The 23184-nt window shown below is 32.3% G+C and overlaps 1 protein-coding gene across 2 annotated transcripts in view; it reads left to right on the top strand.

Moving 5' to 3' along the window:
• Positions 1–1489: 1489 nt before the first annotated feature.
• The window catches only part of LOC111697967 (uncharacterized), a 33244-nt gene continuing 11549 nt past the window's right edge, over positions 1490–23184 (top strand). For both annotated transcript variants that reach the window (XM_023468157.1, XM_023468156.1), the window contains exons 1-2: positions 1490–1561; positions 12307–12432. In XM_023468157.1, the coding sequence (XP_023323925.1) occupies positions 1547–1561; positions 12307–12432 (141 nt within the window). In that variant the 5' untranslated portion in view covers positions 1490–1546. The remainder of the gene's footprint in view (positions 1562–12306; positions 12433–23184) is intronic.

Raw genomic sequence — 23184 nt, 5'->3', positions numbered from 1 at the left:
GGTGTGCTGTAGAACTAGATAATTGGCAGGAACAAACCCAATTTTACAATTGTACTGCAGACAACTAGGAATAGAAAAGACTAAACAAAGTTCAATAAAATCGTTCCTATAATATCATCCGTTGTTGATATGTCCTTGATACAGGGTAACCCATAAAGAATGAGACTTCCAAGACAATTATACGGAATTTGTTAAGTCCTTTTTTTGCATTCAGGGTTCCTTGTCGGCTAAAACTTGCCTATTTCTGTGCTCAATCATGTAGTAAACCATCAAAATATTCAATTAAATGCAGGAGCCGAAATGAAGTCTCAAATAATCAAATTTTTAGAGTTTTGGGTCGTCTTTACAGTCTCATCCTTTGTGGTTAGCCCTGTATATAAACGCCAGGATTTAAGGATTAATGAAAGAAGGAAATTAGTTTGCTAATTTAATTTGTAATTAGACGGAGCTTCGCTAAACATAATGTACAGCAAATTTATGAGCTTACATTAATAAAATTTTTCAATAAAAAATGAATGATGATAGTATAGGATATATACAGTAAGTCTCACTAAACATGATCATTTCTTGATGAGCAAAGAATGCAATGTCGTCTTCTCAATGTATTAAATAAGATCTAATTTTTCATTGGTAAATTTTATGTAATATCTACTACTATTTTAATATCTTCTACTATTGTTGAAATACCTCCTACTATTGTTGTAATATCTCCTACTATTGTAATATCTCCTACTATTGTAATATCTCCTACTATTGTAATATCTCTTACTATTGTAATATCTTCTATTATTGTAATATCTCTTACTATTGTAATATCTCCTACTATTGTAATATCTCCTACTATTGTAATATCTCCTACTATTGTAATATCTTCTACTATTGTAATATCTCCTACTATTGTAATATCTCCTACTATTGTAATATCTTCTACTATTGTAATATCTCCTACTATTGTAATATCTACTACTATTGTAATATCTCCTACTATTGTAATATCTCCCACTATTAATTATATCCAACTATTGTAATATCTCCTACTATTTTAATATTTCCTACTATTGTAATATCTCCTACTATTGTAATATCTCCTACTATTTTAATATCTCCTACTATTGTAATATCTCCTACTATTGTAATATCTTCTACTATTGTAATATCTCCTACTATTGTAATATCTTATACTATTGTAATATCTTCTACTATTGTATCTCCTACTATTGTAATATCTTCTACTATTGTAATATCCTCTATTATTGTAATATCTCCTACTATTGTAATATCTCCTACTGTTGTAATATCTCCTAATATTGTAATATTTTCTACTATTGTAATATCTCCTACTATTGTAATATCTCCTGCTATTGTAACATCATCAGCTATTGTCAACTATTGCTAGATCTTCTATGTATTGACCCCTCTGTGTCCGGCGCCTTCGTCACTGCAGTTTATCAGGCGTCGGTATCTCGCGTCATCTCGCGTTAAGCTCACTTTGACGCAACCCATCCCACTGAGTGAACAGTCAAGATCAGGCGCTAGCGGCGCAAACATGGAGATACTCAAGGTACTGGCTAACACTGCAGGGCAGGGTTGGGATGAGTTTGATAATTAATCCTTGTATTTACTCCGTGTGACATGAACATTAATTTTCATGTTATTTGACAAACATGGTTTATGTTGATAAAAAACTCAGGAAGTGATGAGGAATAGTTTTTATGATAATATCAAGAACTTTTTGTCACAGAATAAAGAATATTTTATAGATGAAAGATAAAACTTTTTTCCACTTAAAGTGTAAATTTCATTTAACGTTCACTAATTATACGAACGCATTGCATCATAGACGGGGAATATTGTTGAAATTTTGGATTTTAAGATAACAATTTTGGTTTATAGCAGTAAGAATTACAGGCTTTATGTTGATGTAATTTCAAGTGACCCTCCATTTTTAGAGTGGCTATCTGATCCAGAACGCCACTCTTTAACCCTATGTCTGAGTAACGATACGGAAATTTAGTCACTCAATTACAGAGAAATCACTATTGAAAACTATCAATTTTCATTTAGCAAAAAAGGATATCTTAGTCAAGGTACTAATACAAGGAAAGTTAATTGCGGTCGCGTACACTCTGCGTACATATTGAAACCAGTTCTCTCTGGGCGGACTTTGTAAACAAAAATAGATGCATCAGTGTTTGTTTAGTATCAGAGAAGGTTAAAAGCATTAAATTTTGATAATTTTGAAAATTCACATAATAGTTTCTATGATCAGAATATTTCATAGAATATTTTTGTGAAAATGGATTCCATGTCAGGCTGTGACATCCGTCTTGTGTTTATATTACCGCCCAGAGACAGTACACTGCAGTACAAAAAATGCGTACACCTCTGAAATAACTTTCCTTGCATTAGTACCTTGATCTTAGTCATCGTTTGACTGTCGGTCACTTGAAATTAAAAACAAAACCTACATGAAATAGTTTCGCATGATCTCTATCAGATATCCGACTAATTAAAGGGACTGTAAGCGTAATTTTAAGTGAACCTCCATACAAAGATGGCAATGCCCGATTTACAACGGTACCCTTGAAAGCTTTATCTGGTTAAGTATGAATTATATTTTAATGTTTTTGTTTCTTTAAACAGTTTCTTTTATTTTGCGATGAATTATAACATAACCGTAGAAATAAATGAAAGGTAACCCTAGAAATAAATGAAAGCTAACCGTAGAAATGAATGAATGATAAACAGATAAATGACACAAGGATGAACAAAAAATAATTAATAAAGAAATGAATACATTAAACAAATGAGGAGAGAATAAAGAGGAATATAAGAGAAATAAATGAATAATGAATAGATGAATACATTAAACAAGTGAGAAATAAATGATTAATGAATAGAGGAATACATTAAAAAAATGAGAAATAAATGAATAATGAATAGATGAATACAGTAAACAAATAGAAGACAATAGAGAGGAATAAATGAGAAGTAAATGAATAATGAATAGATGAATACAGTAAACAAATGAGAAGAGGGTAAATAGGAATAAATGAGAAATAAATGATTAATATATAGATAAATTGTAGAGTTAAAATATTCTTGTAAATAAAGACATAAATATGTAGATTCCGGAAGCCAAGATAAACTCAGCCCTACCTTCCCTCCCTCCCCCTTCCCTCATCCTACTCCATTCCCTCGTCCTACCCCCTCCCTCATCCTACCCCCCCCCTGTCCATCCTATTTAAAATGCACGCCGGCTACAGTGAAACCCTAAATGAGCCCTACATCGAAAGACTTTATCATATGTCGTCTTGACAATTTTTCGATGGTTTTTTTTTTACTATTTTACGTAAATCTCAGTCTTTTCGAAAATAAATAAATAGCCATGAGCATGCGGTAACAGTTTTAAAGAGCTCCATATAATCATTTAATTAAAAATCTAGATATCTGCAATATTCCATTATCAGAAAGTGAAGAAAACGGCATTTGATGAATTCTTTCGATGTACGGCTTATTTAGATTTTAGCTGTGTGCTTAAAAGTCGATGAAGAATCGTTTTACAAAACTGGTGTAAAATTAGCAAATTCTTGGATACATCTTATTCTTAAATTAATGCAGGGTATTCCACGTAACATAATATATTGACAATTTAGAGACGATATTAAGATACTGTAGACGTAATTTCAAATGAACCCATATTCAAAAGTGCTATGACCGATTCACAACTGTACCCTTGTAACAATTATCAGATCAATACTTTAGAAGACATTGTTGTTTTTCTAGCTTCAAAAGTGTTAAATTCTGACAATTTCTTCCATTGTTTATAACGCAAAAATGTAAAAAGAAACTACGAATGAAATTAATTAATTTTCAAAGAGATGATGACAAGGAGTATGAAATGGGAGGGAGATACAACTTACGTGGACCGCCCTACCATATGATTATACATACTTTGCAGACGGTACTCCATTTGAATAAGAAATATTTGTATGATGTACAATTACCGCGTATACAATAACATATTCTAAATATTTCTTATACAAATGAAGTACTGTCTGCAAAGCATGTATAATCATATGGTAGGGCGAACCGCGTCAGTTGTATCTCCCTTCTATTCCATACTCCTTGGATGATGATGAACATCTCATGCATTCTTGATATGACAAAGATTTTAAGGATACTGTTGGAAATCAGACATTACTCTATAACTGGAAAGTGAATAAAAACCACGTCTGCAGACATTTCCTTTTGTTTTAAGTTTAAATATTTTTTATCTTTGTTAGCTATCATCTGGTAACAAAGATTGTATCAGAAAAGATGTTTTGATAAAAATATGTCATATCAAAGATCAAAGAAGATCAAAGAAGATCAAAGTGTCTCCCAATTGTCATGTTAAGTTTTACATCCTTTTATACTGTGCGCGTTTTATACTGCACATTGTGCGCGTTTTATACTGCACATTGTGCGCGTTTTATACTGCACATTGTGCGCGTTTTATGCTGCACATTGTGCGCGTTTTATGCTGCACATTGTGCGCGTTTTATTCTGCACATTGTGCGCGTTTTATACTGTACATTGTGCGCGTTTTATACTGCACATTGTGGCGTTTTATACTGCACATTGTGCGCGTTTTATGCTGCACATTGTGCGCGTTTTATTCTGCACATTGTGCGCGCTTTATACTGCACATTATGCGCGTTTTATACTGCACATTGTGCGCGTTTTATACTGCACATTGTGCGCGTTTTACACTGCACATGTGTGCTTTTAATATGGCACATTTTGCGCGTTTTATTCTGTATATTTTGCGCGTTTTGTACTATAAATTGTGCGCATTTTATACTGTTAATCATTGTGCACGTTTTATACTGCACATTGTGCGCGTTTTATGCTGCACATTGTGCGCGTTTTATACTTAAATTGTGCGCATTTTATACTGTTAATCATTGTGCGCGTTTTATACTGTGAATTGTGCGCGTTTTATACTGTATATTGTGCGCATCTTATACTGTACATTGTGCGCGTTTTATACTGCACATTGTGCGCGTTTTATACTGTACATTGTTTGCGTTTCATACTGTACATTGTGCACGTTTTATACTGCAAATTGTGCGCGTTTTATACTGCCAATTGCGCGCCTTTTATAGTGCTCATTGTGCGCGTTTTATTCTGCACATTGTGTGCGTTTTATACTATAAATTGTGCGCATTTTACACTGTTAATCATTGTGCACGTTTTATACTGCACATTGTGCGCGTTTTATGCTGCACATTGTGCTCGTTTTATACTGTACATTGCTCGCGTTTTATTCTGTACATTGTGCGCGTTTAACACTGCACGTTGTGCGCGTTTTATACTGCACATTGTGCGCGTTTTATTCTGTACATTGTTCGCGTTTTATACTGCACATTGTGTGCGTTTTTTACTGAACATTGTGCGTGTTTTATACTGCACATTGTGCGCGTTTTATACTTTACATTTTTCGCGTTTTATAGCGTACATTGTGCGCGTTTTATACTGCACATTGTGCACTTTTTATACTGTACATTGTGCGTGTTTTATACTGCACATTGTATTCGTTTTATACCGTACATTGTGCGTGTTTTATACTGTACATTGTGCGCTTTTTATATTGTACATTGTGCGCGTTTTATACCTTACATTGTGTGCGTTTTATACTGTAATTTGTGTGCGTTTAATACTGCACATTGTGTGCGTTTTATTCTGCACATTGTGCGCGTTTTATACTATAAATTGTGCGCATTTTATACTGTTAATCATTGTGCGCGTGTTATACTGCACATTGTGTGTGTTTTATACTGCACATTGTGCGCGTTTTTTACTGCACATTGTGTGCGTTTTAAATTTTAATTAGTAGCCTAACATTTTAAGCAGTTTAAATCTGGACAAGGAGCAATAGGCAATAACTACAATTTGCCTCTTCTAAAAATTAAGTAGAAAAATATCTCTTAATTCAAATTTATTTAACCAAAAGAAGCAACTGAAAATAAAAATTGCTTTGTTTTAACACGCGATTTAATTGTTCAAAGGGGTAAACGTTTTTTTTTCAAAACAATTCTCATTGCTCGAGCCTAAAGCAAATTTTTCTCATTTTTTTTTTTGAAATTTCAACTTTTCGAAATTGTAAATACCCCTGTTTCCCGGGGGGTAAAATTAGTTTTTTTGTGAGGGGGAGGGAAGTTTTAAGAGATGTGGGGGGGGGGTGCATACATAATGTTATTACTTACTCTGATGTCTTCCATTTACGGCAACTTTGATCTATGATTTATTATATTCTCAGTTACAAAAGAATATGTTTACAATATAAAAAAAAATTCTGAATATACACAACACCCCCCTACGGATGTAGGATATACTGGGATATACAACAAAAATATTAATTTATCTTTTATTTTATTTCAATCTTTAACACGAAATGTGGAAGAATTTTGTTTTTGTTTCTTTTAAAAATAGTTAAATTTATTTTACATACAGGCTGTCCCAATGAACATGGGAATTAATTGACGAAATCAATATCGTCTTTTTAAATAATTCTTTGATTTAGTATAGTGATACCTACTGAGAAAGCTGTGTAATCAGTAAGAGTTTCGTCTGCTATGTTCACATTTTGTTTGTTTATGTTTTGACTGCATACGGTTGTACTTAGTAAAACAAAAAAATTACAATATACAATAGAGTAAACTAAACTTGTCCGTCTTCACTGTTCATCTTGCGGAGACATTATAGACACATCTTTACACATCTTTTACCCTTTTCATAAAATAAACTGTAGCAGACATAATAATATTATGGCTTTTGAAATTAGGTATTACAATGCTAATTCATAACAAAGACGATATCGAATTCGTCACTGAATTCCCATGTTTTTGCATTTGAATTTATCAAAACTTAAAACCTGGATCTTGAAAAGTTTAATTAAGTTTTGTTTCAATCTACCCCCAACTCCCACTTTATATGTAAAGAAATATTTAAACTATATTAGAAGAAGAAATTGCCTAATTCCCGCTTGAAGTCTATAAACCCAAATAAACTGGGTCTTATGCTAGATTAGAAATGTTGCATGAAAAATTTAGATTTTAGTGTTTACGACATTTTTCATTTGCTTACAGGGACTTTTCGTTTAATTTTACGTAATTTCAAGTTAGTTGAGTGGAATGTCCGATTCAAAAAGGTACGTACCCTCCCTTAAAAACTTCGTCTGAATCAAAATTCAAGAATATCCATGTTTATCTATTTGAAAATTGATTATTTTCTAAAACTAAGTGCATTTTCTGCCACAGAAACCACGACGGAAATTGTCAAATTGTCAAGGAATAAAGACGACATTATTCAAATAGAGGTATTCGAAATGACACCATTGTGAATCCTTTAAAAATGGAATCAATTAAGATTTCAACGAAAGTCACTCTAATCACTTTTTTCAAAGTTAAGAATTTTTAAAGTATTAAAAACTATTTATATTCCATATCTTTACTTTTGTCAAAATTATTATTTCTTGAATACAAATATTGTGGAGATTCTAAATTTCTTTTGTCATTTTTGGACCTACTAGCAATCAATAAATTAGTAAAGATTTAAAAATGGGTGGAATTTAAAATGCCACCTTTTTTTCAGAACAAAGATAAAATAAACCTGCCTAAACTGTCATCTAAAACTAAGCTTAGGTTTTAGAAAGATTTAGATTGAACGTGTTGTAAAAAAGCTATACTACAAATCTAGGCACTATAGAACCCCCTTATCTACGCATATTTGGTGTCTCGTATTTACGCAAAAAATGTCTTGTACGCATTATATTTTATGTGAGAGGAAGATTCTAATTATAATGTTTTGATATCCCGTCCTGTCTACCCAGACCTATACTTTTCTGCAATTCTGTAACTTGCAAATAATTTGCATCACCCCCCCCCCCCTCACTAATATTATATTAAATCTTATAATATCCCCCTTACCTTCCCAGTTACTTCTCTCCCATCCAACTTAATTCTTTTTAATTATTTTCATAAATTGAAAAAACTTGTGTAGTTTACATTTTTAGCTATTTCTTATACCAGACTATATTTGATTAAAGTGAAACATTAAAAACATCGAATTTTTTGTGATCATTTGTTTTTGATCCAGACGCTTTATGGACAGAATGCACAAAATCTTTCGTGTCTTTGAATGTTTGAATTTACCGCTAATACGCGAAACAAATAAAAATGTCGCAGCTGCACGATCCGGTCTGATCAATTATTTTTTGTCATATTTTTTTGGTTTTTGTTTTGATTTATTTTTGTTTTTGTTGTTTTTTGTTTTGTTTTTGTTTTTATTTTGTTTTGTTTTTGTTTTGTTTTGTTTTGTTTTGTTTTGTTTAGTTTTGTTTTGTTTTGTTTTTGTTTCTGTTTGTTTTTGTTTGTTTTGTTTTTGTTTTGTTTTGTTTTGTTTTGTTTTGTTTTGTTTTGTTTAGTTTTTTTTTGTTTTTTGTTTTGTTTTGTTTCGTTTAGTTTTTGTTAGTTTTTTTTTGTTTTTGTTTTGTTTTGTTTTTGTTTCGTTTTGTTTTTGTTTTGTTTTGTTTTGTTTTGTTTTTATTTTGTTTAAAAATCAATCTATCAAGCTAAATGGGGTTGCTGTGTTTAATGTTCACTGGAACTAAACTTGAGTCTAAAATTCGTCTTCCTATTCTACAACTCTATGGGATCCACTGTATCAAAAATGATAATTATTAAGCAGAGACTTCTAAAACATTACTATACTTCATAATTATTATTTGTCATGCATTTTTATTTAATCTTTAAAAATCCATTCTAGATTTTTACAAAAAAAAAACATTTGTTCGCATGACCGTGTCCAAATTGTACAAAATCACTGTAATTTGCTGCACTTGCTAATTCGATCCATAGTAATAAATAGTAAATACCATTTTAGTCGTCATTAAAGGGACTGTAAGCTTAATTTCAAGTGACCCTCCATGCAAAATAACAATGCCTGATTTTCAACATTACCCTTGAAAGCTTTGACTGATTACGTTTGATTTAGATCAATATTCAATATAAAGCTCTCAGAACTAAACATTTTAAAGAAACGACGGTATCTTCCACATTTTTTGATCAGGTTGTGTCCGAATTTAATGATTTTAAGCCGCGTCTCAAATCCCCCCAAAACCGGTTTCAATTGAACGCCGGCTTAAATCTTGAAAATTGAATACAATTTTTAGTGGAACCAATCATATTTGAGCCCGGCTTAAATTTAAGCCGGGCTCAAATTCTTTAAATTTGGCCTCAGGTTTCAAGGGTACTGTTGGATTGTGCTTTGTCTGAATGAGAGATACTTGAAAACAGTCTCTTTAAATTAGTTCCACATCCTTCCACATCCTTCCACATCCTTCCACATTCTTCCACATCCTTCCACATCCTTCCACATCCTTCCACATCCTTCCACATCCTTCCACATCTTTCCACATCCTTCTACATCCTTCCACATCACAAACTTCATTTTTTTAGCACAATAACAAATAGGGTGATATAAAGTACAAAATAAATGTTTAAAAAGAGATCTTGTTGCATCTCTTTAAAAACATGCACAGGAAAGAGGGGGGAGAGGGGGATTTAAATGAATCGTATTCTAAAACTGAATCAAATGCATATCAATCACCCGCTCTAATTTTCTAATTCCAATATTTTTGTAACCTCTGAAATTTCCAACTTGAACTTTTTGATCTGATAGAATTTACATAGTTTAAAATTTTGAGATTAGATCTTTTTGTAGAAAATAAGAGTTTGTGGTGAGTAATCATTTCATTTTAATTTTCAAATATATCTTCATATTATTAATTATGTTAATGTTTCTAAAATACATTGTATAAGATCTATGGGTTGTCAAGATGTGTGTTCCTCATAACCTTTTACAAGAGTTTCAATTAAATATTCGTGATAAGGTTTTCATAATTATATAATCAACTTTATTACTCTCAGCCATTAGTTAGGATGCAGGGTGTAAATATATACTTGAAAACCAAATATGATATCATTTAAAATGTGCCTACCTTCCTTGTATCCCCTTGTATCCCCTTGTATCTCCTTGTATCCCCTTATATCCCCTTGTATACCCTTGCATCCCCTTGTATCTCCAATTGTATCCCCTTGTATCCTCTTGTATCCCCTTTTATCTCCTTGTATCCCATTGTATCCCCTTGTATCCCCTTGTATCCCCTTGTATCCCCTTGTATCCCATTGTATCCCCTTGTATCTCCTTGTATTCCCTTGCATCCCCTTGTATCCCCTTGTATCCCCTTGTATCCCCTTGTATCCCCTTGTATCCCCTTGTATCTCCTTGTATCCCCTTGTATCCCCTTGTATCCCCTTGTATCTCCTTGTATCCCCTTGTATCCCCTTGTATCCCTTTGTATCCCCTTGTAACCCCATGTATCTCCTTGAATCCCCTTGTATCCCCTTGTATCCCCTTGTATCTCCTTGTATCCCCTTGTATCCCCTTGTATCCCTTTGTATCCCCTTGTAACCCCATGTATCCCCTTGTATCCCCTTGTATCCCCTTGTATCTCCTTTTATCCCCTTGTATCCCCTTGTACGACCTTTTTTTAAATACGCTAATGAATTTTATGACAATTAATTTAGATTTTTTTTCAGAAAGATAAGGTTATGAATGTTGTCTTAAATTTTTCTTTTTATCGAAACAAATAACTTTAATGTTTACTGACCTCGGATTTTCCGACCAAAAAATGTATTTTCTTTTTAAAAGGTCGTTTACGATCTTTAACGATGGAGCGTCGTTAACGGTCGTTAACGAACGGTCGTTTTTAAACAATCGGTTTTTATTTAAAACGATTGATCGTTTTTTAAAACGACTTTTTTTAAAAAGCAATATTTTTAAAAAACGAAACGGTCGTTTTTCAAAAAAACTGAAAACGATTCATCCTAGGTTTACTGCAAAAAAAAAAAAAAGTATATCCGTATGCAAACTTGTATATACTTAAACTTTTTGTGGAACTGTATAGTTTACATTTAGTAACAATAAAAGTCTAAAATTTGCATATTATATTTTTGCAAATATCTGGAGAATGGGGGAATTAAACATTTTGCGATTCTCAACAATTGTAAATTTTAGAGGATTAAGTTTAAACGCAATTTGGTTCTTTGGGAAAAAAGAGATACAGGGTGTCCCACGAAACATGACAATAGATGAATAGTTTTAAATGTCTTCTTCCATAATTTTTCAAGTGGTTTGAAACCAAACAGAACAATACAAATATTATATAGGAGTCTTATTATATTAAAACTGATTTCAAAGTAAAATATATTTGAGTAAAAGATCTTTTAAAACAAAATCAACTTCAACAAGTCTTTGATATCTAATACAGTATATGGAAGAAGACATTCAGAACTATTGATCATCTGGCATGTTTCGTGGGACACCCTGTACATAAAGTGACTTTCGACGCAATGGAGTTACATGTCTAATTCAAAATGGTACTCTTCAATCATTTGTCTGTGGAAAAATTACAAAAAATATTCTCTTTGAAATTTATAATTTTCCACTCCTGTATCTCAATCTCATATTTTTGCAGTTGGAACAAGGAAGAAAATTAAGTTTCTATTTTCATTATTTTTTTAACTAAAAGAATTTATATACAATTTAAACAATAAATAAATTTCATACAGATATTTTTCTCTGAAACTGCAGTATACTTTTTTAAAACCAAAAATTGTGTTCATGGCGTATTTTCCTTTTATACCAAGAATACTGTAGCTCAACCTAAAAAACAAATTTTGGTACATAAACGCAAATAGAGTATCAAGTACAATAGATGGCAACGTAGAATTTGTACACTCTCAGTAAAGTTGTATTCTTACGTCACAAGTGTCAACTTAGTTTTATGTGTCCGACAAAATTATGAACAATAGTGATAACAAAGTGCTTATCTTACAGTGAAATAAGGGCAATTTTGTGTTCTTTACTTTCTGTTCTTTTTCACTTTTTTATTTAATCTTGGAAAACATGTCAACCAATGTGAGAAAATGTTGTCTTCCTTGTTATATTTGACACTTGTGACGTCATATATAATTGGTCCATTCTCTGTTGCCACCTATTGTAATTGATAATCTATTTGCATATATGCAATGATTTAAAGCGGTATCTTTTAAACCTTAGTAATTTATCAATTTTTAGATAGAATAACAAATGTTTCGAGGTTACCTCTGTGAATTGTGCATGCTCCTTGTTTAAAAAGGGTCCCTTGAAATTGCGTCTACTGAGCTTTAAATATTATCTATAACTATGTATGTTTAGAGTATACTGGAGCTGGGACTGATGCTGGTGGTTATAAACCTGGGTAGAGCTGAGGGTCAGCTCAATATAGATCTATCTACTGCTCAGCTAGACCCAGACACTGGAAACTACTGTGTACTGCAGAAGGTTAGTTTTTAGACAAACAAATCCAGGCATGAAATTAAATTGTATTTCATACAGTGGTAGGCGATCATATTAATACTATGAAGACGACTTTTTATTTAAGTTTTTGGTTGTTAGCAAGATTTGTTCGAAGAAAAAATATCAATACATCTAAGAGAATCTTTTTAACTTGACAACTTCTCTCGAATTCTATGCTTGATATAAATCAAAATTGAAATCGAATGTCGTCTTCATTGTATTGATGTAATCACCTACTACAGTACGTTTTACAAGGGTCAAAAGTTTTGGCAGTGCTTAGTCCTATAGACAAAACTCGAATTGAGTCTCTGCCACAAACTCTAATTTTCTAATCCTCATTTTTTGCATCTTAATATCGTAGACCTTAGATATTTCAAACTTTTCAATATTTCCAAATTTGTTTAGCCTCAAAAGACTTCTGAAGATTTGACATCAAGCCATGAAACAATTTGTAGCCTGAAATATAATACAATTTTTTAAAGTGTTCCTGAAACGCAAATATATAAGTACACACAAAGGAATTGAAATTTTGCCACAAACGGAAATTTTCTAATCTATACATCTTTGCAGCCTGATGGTGTAAACCTTTGATATTTCTAACTTAGATTATTTGATATCACAGAATTCAAAGCTTGACATATCTAAGATGTACGACATTGGGTTGCAAAGATATAGGGATTAGAAAATCTGAATTGTGTAAAAGACTAAATTCCTTTCTATATATAAGAGAAGAGCTTTATCACATTATAGTATGCTGAGTCCATTAGAGCCTTATCCAATCAGGGTTTAGTCATGTGTTTGGTGTCTATTTTGAACCAATAGAAATAGTGTGGCGGTAACATCTATCTTTCTATCTATCTTATTTTCCAATTAGAAATAAATCCTTATATCGGCGCTATGACAGTAAATGGAAATTTTTACTTCTACTGAAACTATAGTGTTATTATACAAATTTGAAATACAAAAGCTTTGACCTTAGTCCATACTGCATTATAAACTTACTATTTAAAATATAATTAAAGTATTTATTTATCTATCAAATATTTAAGGTTTAATATGAAAATATCTTTTAATTCCATGTTTGAAGAAGAGACTTAAACGATTGGTAACACGCTATCGTAATTCTTCATTTTCAAACTTAAGTTACTAATTGTTGTTTTGTACCTAATTTTGGACACACTTTGGTGTGTACCCTGACTACAGTTTTTGGCATGAAACCCTCTATCCTAAAACTGTCTGGACATAATTGAATAATATACGTTAGACAGCCAACATCTAGTGTGAGCTAATGTATTCTGGTAAAAATAATACAAGAATATCTTGTTTCATCTTTGCTCTTCTCTTCAAAGAAAAAAATTAAACAAAATGTATACAAAGTTTTTGACAGAATGGGAATGTTTTTAGCAAAATTAAAAGCTGTAGTCAAAAAAACAATCATTTTTTTTTAACTTGAAATATTTAATATTCTGTGATTTCAATTAAAACCCCAATTACAATTTATTACAATTACAACCTTTATTTATGTCGTGTTTATTTAAAAGTGTTAATTTCCCTTTTTGTTTATTTCGACCGATAAACCACAATTCAAAAGTATCAATTTTTAGAGAGAAAACCATGAATATGTTACTAGGCTCATTTGATATCTTCAAACGTTTGTCTAAAATAGATGAAAAATTCCCATATTATTTTCCCCTATAATATTGTCTGAAGTGTGTTTAATACATATTTCTGATGATAAACTCGAGCTAAGAGTATCCTTCCTTTAGAAAAATAATCGACCTAAGTTCCGGTGTCAGATTACAACAATGCAGTTTATACTTTTAATCATAAACGTATTTTTAAAAAAAATCTGCGAATGGAATATATTTTAAGGTGTATCAGTTTACGTAAAGTTTAACTTCTCTGAAAAGGTTCATAAATTGATTTAAAAGTGTTGCACCTCCTTTGGCCTTTGATTAAACATCACTAATTCTCGTATACTTTTTTGTAGTCCTAATCATGTTCTTCTTATAACTTTAAAGCACATGTTTCTAGCTATAGTTTATAATGTCTGATTTTGCGTGAGAGCTTGCCCCCTTTGGATCATAGTGATGTTTATTGGATTAAAGTCATACATGGTTATACAAGGTTATAATGCAAGGAAAGTTATTTTAGAGGTGTACGCATCTTTGAATGCAGTGTACTGTCTCTGGGCGGTAATGTAAACACAAGACAAATATCGGAGCCTGACATGGGATCCAGAGAGAACTGGTTTCAATATGTACGCAGAGTATACGCTACTGCAATTAACTTTCCTTGCATTAAAACCTTGGTTAGATCTATCGAACACTCTGTGAGAATTGGCTTACAAAGGTTTCCCTTGATTGGTTATGTACTTAAAAAGGATGAGATTTTAATGACGACCTGAAACTCGATCTTTGAGTATGAAGGTTGAATTTGGGTTCTGTCTTTAAGTTGTATTTCAAACTACTAGTTCATAGGTAGATAAATAAAACTAAGTTTATTTCTGTATGATAAAGAGCAAAGAAATAACCGTGCAATTCTCTAAAGTCTCATTTTTTGTGGGTAACCCTGTATGTTGTAGAAAGAATTGACGCACATTAGGATCAGCTGATATCAAAAACTTTAAATTAAGAACATTTTTTGGTGTTTTACGAAAGTTTTTTACAAATTTGTTAAAGATTGCCTGATTGGGTTGGGCTAGCTAAAGGGGGGGAGTTGTGTATTTAATTGTCAGTATTCAACACTGTAAAAGTTGGACTGTAAAATTTCAACAAAAAGCCTTGAAGGTGATAATTGAAAACTTTTTACTCCTGTTGCCTTTAATCATGTAAAAGTCATCTCATCGTACTATATTACACTTTTCAAGATACACTAATGCTATTGATAAACATCTTGCTAATTTGGGAGGTGTAGAGGAGGGGAGGGGGGGTGTTATCCCCCATCCACATTTTAGATTTAATATCTCACCGAAAATCAATCAATGTTTACAAATTGAGGGGAACCCACGATACAATGGTATAATTGTTTGTTTATGATTAAACAGGATGATTCGAATTACATTGGACTCATCTTTTATGAATAAAAATGAAACCTCTGTTGGTTTGCTTGAGCCAGAAAAGGTTTATACATTTTGAACACCGGTTTAAACCACAAAACTCGTTAACTCAGTACACAATCTTATTTGATACTAACTGATGGCGTTGCCCGTGCAATGTTAAAATCGTCAAAAACTCAACAGAAAACGACGTTCTTTTTCCAAACACGTGATCTGAGAGATTTGGTATTTAAAGTATTTATTTATATATACTGTACAGTACTTACTCTAGCTGCCTGAAAGCCGATCCGGTACTTCAGATAAACCGAAGCTTACAGTTTTTATAGACAAATAATTATTCTTATCAAATAAATATTTATCTTTATCTATGGCCGGGGGTCAAAATATAACACTTTTTACTCAAGTTACATTTTTCTACGTGTTACAATATACATATATACATGCTTATCTGTATATTTTCTGACTGGTAAATAAAATTGTTGGTTTAGTAAGGTTGCCTACTCTCGATGCGCTACAATGTACGGGAAATGTCGTCTCCTTAGCATAGATAAATAGAATCAGTATATGACGTGGAGTCAAACTCTATAATCAGTGACGTCATATGCAGATTTTATCTACAGAGCGTCCCCTAGTTGATCCATGATCCCATATGATATTAGATTATCTATGCTAAGAAGACGACATTTCCTGGAGTGTATCGAGAATAGGCAATCTAATTATACAACCTTGGGTAAATAAGATATGATTCTCCCTACCCTAACCACACACTTAATGTTTGTAATAAACATGGTCACTGGAGTACACATAAACAGATAAACAAACAATAATAAAGTCACGACAGCATAATTATTTTATAACTTTAACTAAATTTTACCAAATTTAAATCACCCCCTACCAATCCCCCTTTATACTGAACAGTGGGTTAGAGGGGGGGGGGGATATTTAAATATTTGATATGTTATATTTTTCTGGATAACACTCTCCATTTATAACTCCATTGATCAGGCAGAAAAAATATATTTCGGTTTAAAAAATGTGAAGATTTAAATATCAAATTTCCTCGTGAAAACTGAGTAAAATGAAGAGTCTGATTGATAATTAATTCATAATTAAAGATTAATAATCTTGCCTCGGTATGGCGTCCAACCCATCTGCCAATAAACCCCAAGATTTAATTAAATGTTTAAAGGGAGTGTTCCTCAAATATTTAAAGGCGAATAAACTTGATAATCTTATTGCTCTTAAAGTTTATCGTTAGGATTTGAAACCAAAAAAGTTTTGAAATATTTGAAAACGTTTTTCTTATGACATCACGATAAGTATTTTCTAATTTGAAATTGTAAAAACTCCCATATCTCGGAAAATTTGAAACAGGCCTTAGCAAGTTTTTCATAATACAATTTTTAAAGAAAGAATGGAACGAGAATAAAATTTTCTTATATCCTTTTTACAATTCCAGTACTATACCATACCTCTTTTCAAAATTCTCAAAACTCCCTTTAATTTTATATATACTTTGTTTGAGGTGCGAATGAAATGATAATTACATTTACCGTTTTAAACTGCGTGCAGCAATGCAACTAAATTTAACAGAAAATAAGGAAATATTCAACATTTATTTCTGAAAAAAATTAAACAACATTTTCCTTAGTACATTTGAATTTCTGAGCCGGGTTAACCTTTCCAGTCCCAGTTTGTACAGTATCACCCGGACATTGGGTAAATAAAGCAGACACTCAATAGGACTAGCCAGTGCAACAAGGTTGACGCGGTCAGATTTTAGGTTGAATTTACTTTTTCTGAAGGTTCAGAGGTGCGTGTGTGCGAAGACTATATTAATGAGAAACTTGTTCCTCATTGTTACCTTTACCACATTTTTCAGATATGTAAACAATCTCTTTAAGTTTGACCAAATGGATCATTAATCCTGGCCTCCTGGATTCTAGGGTCTCAGGGTTAAGTATTGATTATATCGTCTCATATCTCTATTGATATCTTGAGATAGAGAAGGAGGAGGGTTTCAATCATCTTGTATATATTGCATATTGCATAATCACTGAATTCAAACTTGATATCCACTAGTCTCAGCTCCACCAGTGCGTCCGGGAACAGAGTTGATATCTTATTCGATTGAGCTCCGCCGTTGCGCCCAGGAATATTTAATTTATTCCAACTTGACTTAATTCCGCCATTGCGCCTGGGAACAGGGTTAATATCTTATTTGTTTCTGCTCTACCGTAATACAGAATTTATTGCCACTTGACTTAATTCCGCCAACGCACCCGGCCAAGGAATGTAAACATTGTCATCACATAAAAAGGGAGTAAAAGTTCATCAGGAGTTTTTTAAACTGTATAGTTCAATATAGTACACTACATGTAAGGTAAGGAAGTGTATCCTGTCTGTAACGGAACTATTTCAGTCGTATTTTAATCTCTCATTCAAATCCACCAAAAAGTGCGTAAAGCGTAAACACTATAAATATTTAAGATATATAGCCCAACAAAAAAGTATTGTATATCGCAAATACGAAAAATCTACATTTAATGGGTGAAAATGGGTTACAAAGTTTAGACTCTCTACACTTTTAAACGGACCTCTACATTTTTTTGTGTAAATCCACCAATAATTACAATAAATCCTCAAATTATTTATTCAAAAGCATAAAACATTTAATCTATTTCAAAACGAAAAATTATGATTGTATAAGAAATCCCTTTTATTAAGTATTCTTAAATTTAAGAAAATATTTACAGAACCAACGACGTAATTTCAAAGTGACCATGAATTTAAAAATATGAATGTCTGATTTACAACTTGACCCTACAGATATTCGTTTAAGCAAAAATTATGAAAATATCTGAAGACGGAACATCGATAATTCTTAACTGACAGAAAACAACGAAATCTTCCACATCGTTGGTTAGATAAAGGTTTAATTGGTGGATCAAGGGGCGTAAATAAGGATTCTGTAGAGGGTGCGGCGGGGTAAATTTTGTTTAATGTGGCGAATTTTTTTACCCCCCCCCTAGAAAAATTTCATGGTGTAAATGAAATTATTGGTTTTAATTGGGTTTGATTTGCATTTTCCACTCATTTCTGGCATTTACAAACTCCATCAAATAAAGGTTTCATTTCCTACCTTTCAGCTTTCACCTTGTTTTATATCCTTCATTATAGCCATTCATTTTACATTAACTACAAATATCTGTAAAAAAAACTGAATTAATTTTAAGTGACATAAAAAATAGTTTTACTCTAAGAGGAAAAAGATGTTACTTTTTAAAATCTTTAGAAAAGCTGCTCTGCAAAACAAAATTGTCTTTGTTTATATTCTAATTTCTAATTTCTAAAATTTTCTTGTCGTCAATGTAGTATGTTAAGATCTTAAATAAATTTAATATAGAAATGACATTATTTAGAAGTAAAAATGTATTCTTCATTGCCCATACCCTTTTTTTCTATAAAAAACATCTAATTGTAATATGACATTGACTATTATAAGAATTTAGAATCATTTAGAATATGTTCACTTATAAAACCTGAAATATCTGAAGTATCTGCACATTTAAATTATTTTCGTGCAAATTTTAAAGATATTCAATTTTAAAAAAGCCCCCCCCCCAGGACTCAGGGGAGGGGGTAAATAACCCCAATAACACCCTCTATTTACGCCACTGGGTGGATCACTTGAAATTATGTTTACAGTCCCTTTAAATCAATGACCACGAGTAGTTAAGAATCTGGTTTAACTGTTAATGGTGTTAATTATACCAATTATTGTATTTGTAAGTACAGTCATAAAACAGAAGTGTGAAAACATTAATCTTAACTTCAGAACAATTAAAATTTGGTTTTATTATCATACTTTTGATCAAAATATATCCACACTTAATAAGAATTGAAATTTTCTGTATTGGTTACCCCCTTTTAGGCAAACTCCAAGCGAAAGAAATGTCGATTGTAATTAAATAGATAGATAAATAGATAGATATATTGATAGATAAATATTAATGAATCATCTTAACAATGTGTATTTTTTCTCGCAAATGTGACAAATCTTTTGAAAAACCATTAGTCATACATGATCGAGGCGCACGGGCGTAATTAAGAGGTATTACGATGATGAATTGTCCCAGGGCACTAGTGCAGTAAAGATCGGTTACAAGGAAGCCATTTGTATGATGTTCTTATACAATATATTCTCCATAGGTGTACTCAGGGGGGCAATGGGGCTCAACCCCCCTGAATAAGAAACATCTATGGTTTCCAAGAGGTTTTCAGACCTCAACGGGTGCTAAGAAAAGAAAAGAAAAAATTAAGTCCCCCTAGACAAATTCCTGAGTACGCCCCAGATATGGGGAGGGGAGGGGTTAAAATAAAAATGAATGGGTTACTTCAGAATAAATCTAATTTTAGAATATAGTGTTTTAATTGAACTTAACAAATCAAAGGACTGTTTGATGAAAATTACGTCTAATGGAGGGTAAAGAGAATGTTTGAAGCATCAAGTGAACTAATACGTGCAAATGCTGTCGCAAACATCTATCAGCATATTTCCAAATACTCCTTCAAAACTAAAGCTAGAAGCAAATGCTATGCAGCTTTGGAATTGCCATACCCAGGGCTACAAAAATGTTTAAGCTAGGAGGTACGGTTAATCAAAGAACAATTAAAATTTCGCAAGCTAAATAAATGCTGTTCATCACTGTGTTTAGATCAGCACTGAGAAAAGACAACATGGGGAATTTAGAGGAAGAAAGTAAAAGTAACAGATCGGGGGAGGGGGTAGAAGGAATAAGATTACCGCTTTCTTCATTTCCCTTCCGCATGCCTTTCTCCTTTCTCTTTGTGCAGTTTTGGCTCTCTTTTTCTGCTCAATTGACCCGCTTAAAAGACACACAAGTTCAAAAATTAATATCTAGGTGTCTCTGCATTCCACAAGAAGCAAGATAAAAAATCTAGAAATTCAATTAGAAAAATCGTTTTCTTTATTTATTCTTCAAGATTTGATTGCTTAGTAACTATGATGTGTAAAATGCAGGATGTGAGTTCAAAGAGACCAAACCCTACATTTTATATTTTGCCCAATAACATACTTTTGAAGACAAGTGTACACAATCTTTACTGTTACATGCACATTGTAAAACAAATTGGCATAGCCGTATTCTTTTGAACTATCGTATAGTCAGATTGAAATCAACATTCTAAACATTCTCCTGGATATTGGAGGATCACGGGTTGCTTCGTTTGTGTATGCCAAGAAATATATAGACCAGGAACCGCCAATTCTCATGCGTCAAATCTGTGTAAGTTGCAGTGGGAGGAGATCAAAACAAAGAATTTAGGGGCAACGCATCATTTTTGAGGGAAATGGGCTTAATGGGTGGAATAAGAATATATTGCTATTTTTTTTTCCATATTTTCCAAAAATCATAATTATTCGCTCTAACTTGATAAATCAACTTGTTTTTTTGTTGGGGTTTTTATATATAGTTCCTTGGTGTATGTAGTGGGTTACTAAACCCACATTGGACAATTAAATAGCTTTACTTACTACAAATCATCTACAATGATATTCCAACGCCGCGCTGTAAACTCCCCCCCCCCCCCCTTCTCCCTCCACTATATACTTCTGATTGTGGACTTTCAAGGATCACTGCATTTCAAATATAACATTCTCAGCACATTTTATCATAAAATAAAGTTTATTAAAGCTTTGTTTCATTTGAAGAACCAGATTTTTATGTAACAGAGCAAATAGTACAGTATACATACACAGACTTATAGATAATACACACCCTACTTTAAAACAAGATATGCAAAATGTTACTTAATTGAAGAGGGGGGGGGGAGGGGAGGTCTACAGTTTTCATATTAATTCGGGATTGTCATTTAATGTGCAATACACTTTTTGAGCTTAGACCAAGGAGTATGGAATAGAAGGGAGATACAACTGAGGCGGCCAGCCCTACCATTTGATTATACATGCTTTGCAGACGGTACTCTTTGTATACTGCTTTGTATAAGAAATATTCAGAATAGGTTATTTTGTATACGCGGTAATTGTACATCAGACAAATATTTCTTATTCAAATGGAGTACCCGTCTGGAAAGCCTGTATAATCATATGGTAGGGCTGGCCGCGTCAGTTCCCCCTTCTATTTCATACTCCTTGGCTTAGACCTATAATTAGCATTTTGATGTTTATCTTTTAAGCTTCCCTTGTATCTACTCTTGTCCTCATTAAAAATAGATTTGCATATTCTTATTTCAAAATTCTTTTTTTCAATTAAATATTGATTTGAGTTACACAGTGTGTCCTGAGGTTTACAGTGTGTCCTGAGTTTTACAGTGTGTCCTGAGTTTTACAGTGTGTCCTGAGGTTTACAGTGTGTCCTGAGGTTTACAGTGTGTCCTGAGGTTTACAGTGTGTCCTGAGGTTTACAGTGTGTCCTGAGTTTTACAGTGTGTCCTGAATTTTTCAGTGTGTCCTGAGGTTTACAGTGTGTCCTGAGGTTTACAGTGTGTCCTGAGTTTTACAGTGTGTCCTGAGGTTTACAGTGTGTCCTGAGGTTTACAGTGTGTCCTGAGGTTTACAGTGTGTCCTATAAAACGTTAAGAATAAAAGGGACTCCAAGTAACCATCCATCAAAAATAAAGTGGAATGTCAGATTCACACCGGTACCTTAAAAGTCTTTTTTGATAAAAATTGAATGAGATATTTATTATTTTTCTTTAAAAACATCGGTTAATTTCAAGTTTGCTTTATTTTCATTTAATTGAACTGATTAAAGTTTTAATAGAAATTTTTATTCTCCTTTGATATCAATAGGTGGTAGGCGATTATGTTAATATAATGAAGACGACTTTCGATTTCAATTTATATGTAAGTCAAGCTTTTAAACGACATGGATACACAAAAACATGGAAATGAAGAGAAGATATCAACTAAAAAGCTTCTCTTTATTTACTTGTAAAGTTATAATTCAGAAAAAAACTATTACTATTAAAACTTTAGATAAAAAGTCGTTCTCATTTAATTGATATAATCGTATTTTTTGTACTTAAAATTGGTTGCATTAATTCATTTAATATATATTCTGTACAGTAAAATTTTAAAAAATTCAGCTGTCAATCGTGAAATTTATAAATCTAAAATTAAATATATAATTTCAATATGGCGTCTCTAATGTACCGCGGCAGCGCGCAATTTACTTGATAAAGCTCGGCGTTTAAATTGAATTTGAATTCCTGACCCGCGCAAATTGATTCTATTCGTAACCTGTCCAGGACTAAAGCTTAAAAGTATAGTAATGTTCACGTGTGCCCAGGCTAACTGCTTGAATTTGACCTTCCTCTATAATTCTTAAATCTACTTGACTGAGTATGCATAATATTACATGGTTGCCTTAAAAGGTGTGTTCGTAATATCTTTTTAACATATTAAATAATCAAAAATTTAATTGGCTGTATGTTATATTGGCTTATATATAAATATAATTTTTTTTATTTTTCAATTCAATTTATTAATTATATATTCTATAATGAACCATTTGATCTATATTCCGATATTCGAAGCCTGCATTTTGAATGATATTTAAAAAACTAAATTTAGTGTTCAATTAGTATCTTTGTGTTAAATTGCTTATTTTTTATGATTAAATTTTACTTATTAC

This window comes from Eurytemora carolleeae, unplaced genomic scaffold (assembly GCF_000591075.1).
Source record: "Eurytemora carolleeae unplaced genomic scaffold, Eaff_2.0 scaffold111, whole genome shotgun sequence".
Lineage (NCBI taxonomy): Eukaryota > Metazoa > Arthropoda > Copepoda > Calanoida > Temoridae > Eurytemora > Eurytemora carolleeae.
The sequence above is the reverse complement of the archived record's forward strand: the minus strand, read 5'-3'. Positions and strand labels throughout refer to the sequence as shown.